Genomic DNA, 10,353 nt, shown 5'->3' with positions numbered 1-10,353 from the left:
ATGCTCACACTCCGGGCGTGTCCGTAGCCAGTCTCCCTCGTGTGTCATCACGTGGAACATGTGGTGGCCGTGGGCATGGGTGTAATGCAGCGCCCTGGGGGCCTTGTGCTCTGGGACAGGGGAGGGGCTTGGTGAGGGGGTGCCAGCCGGTAGGCCCAGGCTGTGGGGTGCCCCCCGCCATTGGCATGTCAGGCACACCCAACACCATGGCTATTGTGGGTCACTCCCTTTCCGGAGAAGAAGTGTACAGTTGGTGACCAAAGGCAGAAGATCAGGGCCAGGCTCCTCCCAGCCACCTCTTGGGGTTGGCAGCGCTGACACATGCCCTCCCTGTGCCAGGCCCTGGGAGTAAGTTCTGGGGGCCGTTCCCCAGGTGCAATATCCTTAGGGACCTGCCCCTCCTTGGCCTCACTTAGGCCAACCGCCGGGGACAGAGTAGGACGGACCATTTACAGGTCTGGATTCTCAGTCACAAAGTCAGGAGATGCTACAGTCCTTATCCTCTTGTGGCTGGGAAGTCCCAGACTCCCATGGGTCTTGCCGTGTGTGTGCTCAGCAGAGGAGAATGCCCCAAGCATGTGGTGGGCTGGCTGTCGCCGCCCTGTCCCCAAGAGAGGCCTGTGGTGACAGTTGTGCTGTTGTCTTTCAGTACAAGGTCCTGTCTGTCCTCCCAGGCTCAGGCATGGGGATTGCCGTATCGACGCCATCAACCCAGAAAGTAAGTGCCTGGCAGGTGGCCACCAAAGGGTGGGGGTGGGGGGCGGGGCTCGGCTCTGAGCATCCCTGGGACAGGCTCAGAGCCGCAGACTAGCCGGGTTTCAGCTTGGGCAGGGGCCCAAGAAGCCTCCTCCCTTGAGACTTCAGGAACCTGCTGCTGCATCAAGTTTGGATTGAGAAATTTTAGCCCTTGGGTGGGGCCATAGAGTCACAGGACAGATAGGGAGGGTGCAGCCCAGAGGGGACGCACCCACCGCGGTGATTCAGAGAGGGAAGGGCTGAGCCTGGAGCGCAGGCGCCTGCCTCTTGCCTCAGTTTCTCTGAAGGCCTGGAGGAGCCTGGCTCCTGGCTGGGAGGGGGCGTCTGCTTTTGCCCTCAGACCCCTTGCAGCTGCATGCCGACCTGGCTCCTTGGGGGTAGTTTCTCTGAAGGCCTGGAGGAGCCTGGCTCCTGGCTGGGAGGGGGCGTCTGCTTTTGCCCCCAGACCCCTTGCAGCTGCATGCCGACCTGGCTCCTTGGGGGTTCTTGGTCCGTGTTCACGAGGGCCTCTCCTCCCACCAGCCGCTCGTGTTCGGAGCCATGGTGCACAGAGATGAGGCCTTCGAGACCATTTTCAGCCAGTACATGAAAATCACGTCCGCAGCAGCCTCTGGCGGTGACAGCTAGTATTGACTTTCCTGGAACGTTGCTGGAATTCTTTTTTTAACAACTTGGTAGTGGAAAAAAATTGAACATCCTCATGATCTTTTGCAATAATTCCCTTTGGTTTCTATTGTTTCGACCCCTGCATTCTGCAGACCCCTTCGCGGGGGGTCTGGGGCTCACAGGGTACCAGGCTGCCCCCTGCCTCAGTACCTTAGACACCTCCGTTGGACACCTGTGGACAGCAGGGCAGAGGACCCACGAGGGACACGCCACCCAGCCCCCTTGTCTCCACCCAACCTGGGTAGAGAAGTCCGGCACCGGCCACCCAGGAGGCTCTCATGACCCCATGTCCCCAGCTTTCTGGAGGACTGAAGATTTTCCACCACCAAAGCCATAGCCGAGGAGCGTTTGTGGCTCCTCCTCCTGGGTCAGTGAGACGTCAGTGGGGAGTGAGTGACGTGAAGGTCCCTTCACCAGCTACCGCAAGCTGGGCGCCTCGGTCTTCCTCCTGCCTTCAGAGGGACCCTTGGGGCGCGGGTGTGACATCCTTGGCTCGTGCTCTGTCCGTGCTCCAAACTTGGGAGCAGAGGGGGCTGGCGGGGGCCCTCGGGGCTGGCGTGTCTGGTGCCCTCTCCCTTTCACCAGTTGGTGACCAGTGGGCACAGAATGGCGTGTAGGTAAAAGCACATCTTTTTCACACTTGGCTCTTTTGAAAGGCCCAGGAGAACAGCTGCGGAGGCTTTCGGGGTGCTCTGAGCTCTGGTTGCTCACAGATGGAAATCAGCCATAGCCTGGCCGGCAGCCGGCCTCAGGGCTGCAGCCACCCGGGGTGGTGGGGCGGGGGTGGCCCAGGCTGTGGAGTTCCTGTCCGTGTGGGCTGCCAGGGGACTTGGGAGGTCCCTCTGCTTCGGGGAGTGGCTGAGAGCAGAGCCCAGAGGCTTGGGGCTGGGGCCAGCTGCACCCTGGCCCCTGACAACATTCCCTCTTTCCAGGCTTGAGAAAACGTGCTCCCCAGGAAAAAGGCGGCTCCCGTGGGAGCGTCTTGCAGGCCCAGTTTATTCTGGGGTGTCTGCATTTGGTTTTGACGTGAGAGGGAGGTCAGCACAGGCCCGCGGCCTCTAAGGAGGCCGTGACAAGCTCCTGGGCTGCACGTCTCCCGGGGCGCATTACTCCAGTTCCTTCAGCTTGTCCTAAGTCCCCTGGGTGTCATTGAGATTGTTGTTTTTTGAAGAAATAGAAGATTATATTTTTTACAGAGAGCAAGCTGTTTTTCTTATTTTTGTATCATTTTTCAGGTGTAATTTTTACCTTTGCTCTGATCCTCATTTGCTGGTTTGGGTGAGAGACCCAGTGGCCTGGGCTTGTGTCACCCTCTCCATGGGGGCCGTAGGGTCACACGCTGGTGCTGGGAGCTGCTTTGGGGGAGAGCCACGCCGACCAGCCAGATTAAGCACACATCCTATCCTAGATGGCAAAGCTCACAGGCCTCCCCCCAGCTGCTGGACTGTGGCATCTGGTGACCACACGCCAGCCTTTCCTAAATGAAGGCGGAACCCCTCTGAAACCATGGCTTGGCCTCTACAGTTGACTGATACACCCCAATGGGACATCCCCCTCACTGCCCGAGGTGAGGCAGGGTAGGCCCAGACCTGTCCGCCAGGGGTGATGCCCACGGGTGACTGTCAAACTCCTGTCCTGGGGCCCTGGCAGTGCCAAAGGGTGGGTTCTGGGGGCCTCGGGGTCAGTGAGCACTTTTCTAGGTAGTCTGGGATTCTGTCCCCAAGCACAGTAGGTAGGGGCCCTGCAGCAGAATGGGGCTTCTTTAAAGAGTGGGGTGGCTTAGTTCGAGTCCCTTTTGAGGAGAAAGGGAGATGAAAACTGACCACGTTCTGGGGTATGGCTTGGGGCTCCCGCCCGGGGCGGCCCAGGGTGCACAGGAGATGAGGATCCGGCTGGGGGTGCCGCTGGCCCGCAGCGGGTCCTTCTTAGGAACCCCAGCAGCAGAGGCCTCTGCCAGGTGCAGGGCGCAGACCTGTGCAGGCTCTGGGCTCCCTGTCAGAGAGAAGCCGTAGTTTTTATTGAATTGTGTAAATCTGGGCAGATATTTAATTTCTACAACTAATCACTGAACTAGAATGAATGTTACTTTTTTTATGTCTGAAGGCTGAGTCTATTTTGGATCTGTAAATAATCGTTACCAGTGTAACTTTTGTTCAACAAAAAGATTGTACTGTATGAAGAACTGATCAAATTTCCCCTGTAACATTTTTTTTAAAAAACCTTGTTTAAAGAAAAAGTCTTGTATAAATTATAATTTTTATTTAAATAAATCTAAAATGCTTTGTGCTAAGGCTCAGGGCCCTACGTTTTCTTGGCGGGACCCCCCAGCACCCCCGCCTGCCCGTTGCTCCCGGGGTCCCTGTGGCTACGAGCACTGGAGAGCAGCCGGGGTCTCGGGCGCCAAGGCCACCTAGGTGAAGTCTGGGGGGGTGAGGTGGGTGCTGGCTGGGGCCGAGAAGATAGTGCTGTTGGGCCATGGGCATCGGGAGGCGGGGGCCGGGTTCTAGAAGACATGAGGCCAGATGGTGAGGGGGCAGTGGCTCTCAGGTGGGGTGCCCAGGGCCGGCACTGGGCCGGGATGTGGGGCAGTCTGGGGGCCGTGCAGCACCTTGGGGTCAGGGTGTGGGTCCTGGCCCCACCTAGGTGTGGCATCCTGCCTGCCTGGGCGTTCTAAGCAGAGGGGTCCGCAGTGACACTTGTGGCCAGCTGGTCCAGATATTGACACTGGACACAAAGACGCAAGAATGTGCCTTCTCCTGAAACTGCAGAAATCAGCACAGACATGTGCTGGGTGTGCCTGATGGTGCTTGGCCTCCTGCACACCAGCCTCTACGAGCCCCCAGGAGGCTGTGTGAAAACCATGCCCGACAGGCCAGCTCCACCCTTGGGGGCAGCTGAAGTTGGACATTTGCATAGGCCGCCCATCCATCCATCCGTCCCTTCACAGCAGGCTGCCCTGGGTGCTGGGAGGCTGGCAAACACACCCTCTCGCCCGTCCTGGGAACACACCCATGCTGTGATCCCCCCCAGTGACCCCCACGCACCCACTCCTACCTCTCCCTCTACAGCATGGCCCCCCACACTGGCTCTTAACCCCCTTCGTCCTGGGAACACACCCATGCTGTGATCCCCCCCAGTGACCCCCACGCACCCACTCCTACCCCTCCCTCTACAGCATGGCCCCCCACACTGGCTCTTAACCCCCTGGTCTGCACGACCACTCTGGCTCCAGAGCTGCCCTGGTGCTCGGTCCTACCTGACCTTTTCTCTGCAGCCAGCACAGACCCCTCGACAGTGAGTCTTCCTCACCTGGCTTAGGAAGGGCACTGGGGCCCAGGCTGTGGGTGGCACAGGCCATGGGGGCGGGGGTCTCTCTCAGGGGATGCTTGGTCCTTGTGCCTCGCACCTGGCCTGTGGCCTCTTGGCTCAAAGAACTTTATGATTTGCCTATTTTACATATATTTCATTATTTAATGTCAATAAAGAAGCCCATGTACACTTATATCACTTTTTTCCCTTTTTTTTTTTTTTTGTCTTTTTTCGTGACCGGTAACGGTATCGCAACCCTCAGTGTCGTGCCCGTACCGCACACAACCAGTGAGCTGACCGGTCTCCATATGGGATCTGAACCCTTGGCGGAAGCGCCGCTGCGCTCCCAAGCGCCGCACTCTACTGAGTGTGCCACCAGGCCGGCCCTATATCACTTTTTAAAAAACTATAGGTGGTAGCTGCACCTTCATTCATTTCATCCTTGTTCTTTAAATTGTATTTGTATTTTCATGAAAAATGTTCTGCTTTGAAAACAAAAGAAATTTGTAAAAGAAAGAAAGAAAGCCACATCTGCCCAAAGTAACTTTATTTTTGTCATTTCAAACACATCAGATCAAATATGCCATTTTCTAATCTTGAAACCAGCAAGATTAGAAAGAAAACGAAGCCACCCTTTCCATGGCACTTCCCGGTGACACAGGATTGTGTTAAGGAACAAAGTGACGCTCCGCCACCAAGAAGCAGCGCCGACAGCGTTCTCCCCAATCGGAATAAACAAGGAAAAGTCGGTGCATGGCCGCTGCCTGCCTGCTGTGCACTAATGAGTCATGGAAGAAGTTACAATGACACTAACTTTCTAAATGATCCTAAATTTTCACTATCTAACCATGACATCTGATTTTTTTTTTCTTTTTTAAAACTCCTAAATACAGGAGTTTTGTTGCTGCATCTAAAGGCTGCAAGGAAATCAGAGCCTACAGCGAGGGAATGTCTGAGCCGTTACCTCACGACCTGTGCACAGGGATCGAGGGGCTTTGAGGGGTGTCGGGCACTCACAGTACCCCAGCAACAGTTCTGAGCTTTGCAGTTTTGAACGTCAGCGAGTGGCTGGTAAATGCCATCAAAGCCATTCGGGAACCTGCCGCGGGGCCCGGCTGGGTGTCCCGTTGAACTCATGCTTACTCTTTGGCCTGGACCATTTTCTAAAATTGGATTTTAGGGCAGACCAGTGTACGGTAAACATTCATCAGGACAATAAAGACTTTGAGATTTCTTTTGGGGAAATCTCATAAAGTAGCAGAATTCCAGAGGGCTGAGGGCACCCCACAGCCTCCTCAGGAACCCTCCTCCCGAGCCCCGCCGGAGTGATGGCTGTCCCCTGGTGCTGCACAGCTGCTGGGCCCAGGTGGCACTGCCCCTCTCCAGGAACTGCCAGTCTGACATCTTTGGTTTCTCCCCAACCAGGAACAAACATCATTAGAAACAGCTGGGGTATGTTTACTCTTTATACCCAGACCTCATTCAACCATCAATGATTAACCTATTCAGCTTGCACTATTACCTTGGATAAGGTGCTCCATTAAAAAAAACTGCTGTGAAAGCTGTCCTCCGTCTGGCCTGGGTGGGACCGGATGAGGAAGTAGAAAATTTCATGTATGCTTCAAAATATATAAATTGAGGCGAGGGAACTCTAAAAATATAAGCTGTCTGTTAAATGCTAAAATGACTAACGCGGACTGTAAAGTCCCCTCCTACAGCATTAAGGAACAGTACGTAAAATCACGCTCTTGTAACAGTCAAGTATCCCCTCTTCTCTTTCAAATCAGAGTTCAAGCGGCATATTCTTATATTTCAGATAAAACTATTTTACATACGTCTTATCACATACATTAATATGATTGCAATCAAAACAAGGACTAGCACACAGTCCAGGAACTCCCCAGGAATCTGAGCAGGAATGCCTTCACGGAAAATTCCTCTGGTCACTGTCGCCTGTGTGCTTTGCAGGAATCATGGCTCAGAGGCCAAATACAAACATGAAGACACCATTTACACTATTCTGGTTTAAAAGGACAAAGCCTAACTTTCAATAAATATATAGAACTCAGTATAAAGATAAGAAAAGAACAAATCTGGACCACGTGTATAGGCTTCAGGGCCTGCGCCACAGCGACCCTGTTGGAATTTGGGAACGACACCCCCACCCCGCCCCACTCCCACCCCACCTTGTGTTTGAAGTTAACAGAATTCACAATGTGAATTGTTTACCTACTGAATGCCAGTTTCTCTGTTTCCCCCTAAAGCCAGCAATAGTGTCCACTTGGTGTGATATAAAAGCATCTGCATTTTACATTTTAAAACAGTAAAAACTTGCCAGTGCTTTGCAAACTGCCCGCCTCTGCAGTTCATGCTCTGTGTGTACAGAACGGAGCCCCCATTCCTGCTCCCAGCTGGACTGTTCTAGAAACATCCTGTGATGATGGCAAGAGTGGAGGATTCGGAGGTCAAGTGTCACCACGGTCAGTGCCCTAAACTGCTCTAACTCCAGAGACCGCGTAAGGCAGGCCACATGGCCTTGAGGTTGCGTTCCTGCTCCCAGCTGGACTGTTCTAGAAACATCCTGTGATGATGGCAAGAGTGGAGGATTCAGAGGTCAAGTGTCACCACGGTCAGTGCCCTAAACTGCTCTAACTCCAGAGGCCGCGTAAGGCAGGCCACATGGCCTTGAGGTTGCACAGTACAGTAAGGACCGAATAGCAGTGTCCTGATCGTAAACTACAGTGAAGGTGACACGAAGGCGAAGGGAATCACGACCCTCCAAAACCTGGTCACAAACACAGGACAAGCCTTGCAAAGTGGCTTGGAGTGACCTGGCAGTTACCCCATGTCCTAATCCTGTGACCTCCGTGGAAAGCACTCACATTATAATGTCCCTAAAATTATTGCAATAGAGCCACGAACGGGCCATTTTTAAAACTGCGCTGTTGACACTGTTAAAATCTAAGAAGCCAACGCCCCAAATCAAAACGTGCCACCGCTGACAGTAAGTCATGTGAAATGCAGCCCACGGGTTCACGTAGAACTTAAAATGCCAAATATGTACACAAAATTGTTGACAAAGATATTTTTCTAAAATCAAGATTTAACTATCAAAAATAAATTTCTAAATTTAAATGTATATATCCACATAATTGGTTTGCAGTCATCTTCAGTGGCCCTCGCATTCCCAAGTGCGGGAAGGCGGGTGACGTGTCGTGGCCTCTCAGCTCTGTGCCTCTTGCTTGGGATTCTCTTCGATACCTCGTGCAAAGAGTCGAATCAGCTGGCAGTGGACCCTGCAGAGACAAACGGCCACACTGAAACCCCACGTAGCCCCACACCTGGACCGGGTGGCGGTGGGGAGCCATCAGACACCATCGCAGGCTGTCAGGGTCCAGCCCTGCAACTGTAGGTTGTGGGGCACAGAGTGATCGACTGAGACTCCCCAGAGACCTATTTTGTAAAGGGGTGCTGATGGCCAAGTGGAAAATCCAAGGCATCAGGAGATCTGATCCTAATTCCAACACCCCGCCCGATAGCAGAGTAACCCATCCCGTGTGTGCCCACTCCGCCTGGCTCAGTTTCCTCATCAGTAATGAGCTCGCAGGGCCCTGGGGGGTCACCGCAGGGCAACTCCACGCATGTAAGAGACGTGTGGAAAGGGTTCCCTCCAGAAAGACACATGGCCTGGCACTAGCGGGAGGTGCCCTGCCCAGGGGCTGGGCAGTCAGAGCAGGCTCCGGGTCCCAGCCAGCAGGGCCACCTTCCCACAGAGGACAGCCCGTTTATTTCAGTTGTTAAGGACGCCACAACCTCCTCAGACACACTTTAGTAACCAAAACCCCACAACTAAGTGATACGCTGTTCAAGGCACGGTAATATTTATCAAGATACATGGTATATATTTAAAGAATGCTGTTCCTAATTTTCAAAGTATCCTATTTAATACTTTTAATAAATACATAAGCCAGTATTAAAAATAATTCTACTTCCCTAACTTGTAAAATGAGTCCACAGAAGCCAGATCCCTGTGCATGTGGTTGACTGGCTTGGTGAGTTTTCCTGGGACCTCTGCCAGCCTCTGGTCCTTAGGCACATGCTGGGTGATAGTTGTCATACTGACCAAAAGGAAAGGGAGCAGGTGGACAGGGTCACCTCAAGTGGGGGGCTGTAAACGGTCAGGTGCACACCTCTCAAATGCTGTGCAGCACCAAAGGCACGTCCCCTACCCACCTCCCAACGCAGCAGGTGTGGCCTGTGCCAGCAGCCTTACCTTCCTCCACATGGAAACGAGACACCAGTCTGCTTTCCTTAAGGTAGACCAAGATCTCAGAGACACTGGCAGGCAGGACAGAATCCTTCCCGCGTCTTCCAGTTTTCCCAGTCTCACGGAATGTGCACACCCACACCTAATTCTGTCACCTGCCCAGGACGCCTCGAGCTCTGATCCTCAGCGTCACCCCAGCGAGTGAGCTTGGCTAGGGTAAGCTGCTCCCCATGGGACGAGGGGGCTGAGCCGGCGAGGCCTCGGGGTCTGTGTGGCAGCCACACACCCAGCCTCCTCTGGGCTCCTCCTCCTGTCCCTCCTGCCACCTCAGGCCACCCTTCCTGGCCCCTCTGCTCGCGGCCGCTCCAGCACTGAGCGCCAGCACGTGGCACTGAACCGGCCCCTTAAGGCTGGACGTCTCCTGGAGGACTCTGGACCAAGGACTTAGGGAGTGCCCATGAAGGTGGTTTCCCGTGTGTGCTTTTTTAGCTAATGAGGAGGAGAGAGTCAACGCCAGGCCAAGGACTGATGCACGTGTGCCGGGGTGCAGGGTGTGGAAGAGAACAGGATAAAGTGGGGGGGGCTTCCAAACCTGTGGAAGTCACCTGCAGGCCACGACGCATGCTACTGCAAGCCCTAGCATCCTTCCCGAGTTCAGAAAAGGGCACCTCTTTGCATATCTGACACGTGGGATGAAAAGTGCCCTGCGAAGCCCAGGGCCCTGGTGGTGTCTAGGCCACGGGACCCCCGCACTCACTTGACCTCGATGGCAGAGCTGTGCAGGAGCTCCCCGTCACAGTTCCACGAGCTGCTGGAGACGGTGCAGCAGCAGGAGCGGTGGTCGCTGCAGATCTGCCCAAACCGCTTCTTCCCCTCCTCCTGGAGGTCACTGTCATCGTCTTCCACGCGCTTTGAGGTAAACTGGAATTTCTTGACACGATAAACTTCAACAAAAGTGAAGTCAAACTGCCAAGAGACAGTGAAAGGAAAAGTAGCTCGTTGGGTCGTCGTGCTGGGGCAGTAGCATGCCCGCCCCGCGACACTCTCTCCCGGCTCCCTGTGGGGTCAGCGGGCTCTCCTCCTCCGAGCACACAGGGTGCGCCCTTTGCAGAGGACACAGCCACCAGACAGCGCCTCTGAGTGACCTTTCCTGCTGATCTGACCACTTACAGGTGGAGAGAAGTGTGGCCCTACCTGCCCCAGCACTTGTCAAAACGACCAGTACTTCCAGGAATCACAACTCAGCTACAATAACACCTTCCCAAGAATTCTGGTATTTAGTCAGCAGTGAGGTGTAGAATTTTCTTTTCTTTCTTTCTTTTTTTTTTTTTAAAGATGACCGGTAAGGGGATCTT

At 54.1% G+C, this 10,353-nt stretch overlaps 2 protein-coding genes across 2 annotated transcripts in view; one reads left to right on the top strand and one right to left on the bottom strand.

The window, feature by feature from the left end:
* The first annotated feature begins 565 nt into the window (after window positions 1–565).
* LOC103605133 (GRAM domain-containing protein 4-like) lies at window positions 566–2,031 on the top strand. Its single transcript, XM_008589719.1, has 2 exons — window positions 566–718; window positions 1,279–2,031. The coding sequence occupies exons 1-2, from the start codon at window positions 566–568 to the stop codon at window positions 1,381–1,383; spliced, it is 258 nt and encodes an 85-aa protein (XP_008587941.1). The 3' UTR covers window positions 1,384–2,031.
* A 5,256-nt stretch (window positions 2,032–7,287) lies between these two features.
* The window catches only part of LOC103605132 (ceramide kinase-like), a 14,446-nt gene continuing 11,380 nt past the window's right edge, over window positions 7,288–10,353 (bottom strand). The window contains exons 6-7 of the mRNA XM_008589718.1: window positions 9,756–9,964; window positions 7,288–8,027 (exon numbers count right to left, since the gene is read on the bottom strand). Coding sequence (XP_008587940.1) covers window positions 7,955–8,027; window positions 9,756–9,964 — 282 coding nt within the window. The 3' untranslated portion in view covers window positions 7,288–7,954. The remainder of the gene's footprint in view (window positions 8,028–9,755; window positions 9,965–10,353) is intronic.

The sequence above is a fragment of the Galeopterus variegatus genome, unplaced genomic scaffold (assembly GCF_000696425.1).
Source record: "Galeopterus variegatus unplaced genomic scaffold, G_variegatus-3.0.2 Scaffold5609, whole genome shotgun sequence".
Lineage (NCBI taxonomy): Eukaryota > Metazoa > Chordata > Mammalia > Dermoptera > Cynocephalidae > Galeopterus > Galeopterus variegatus.
This window is presented reverse-complemented; position numbering and strand designations above follow the sequence as displayed.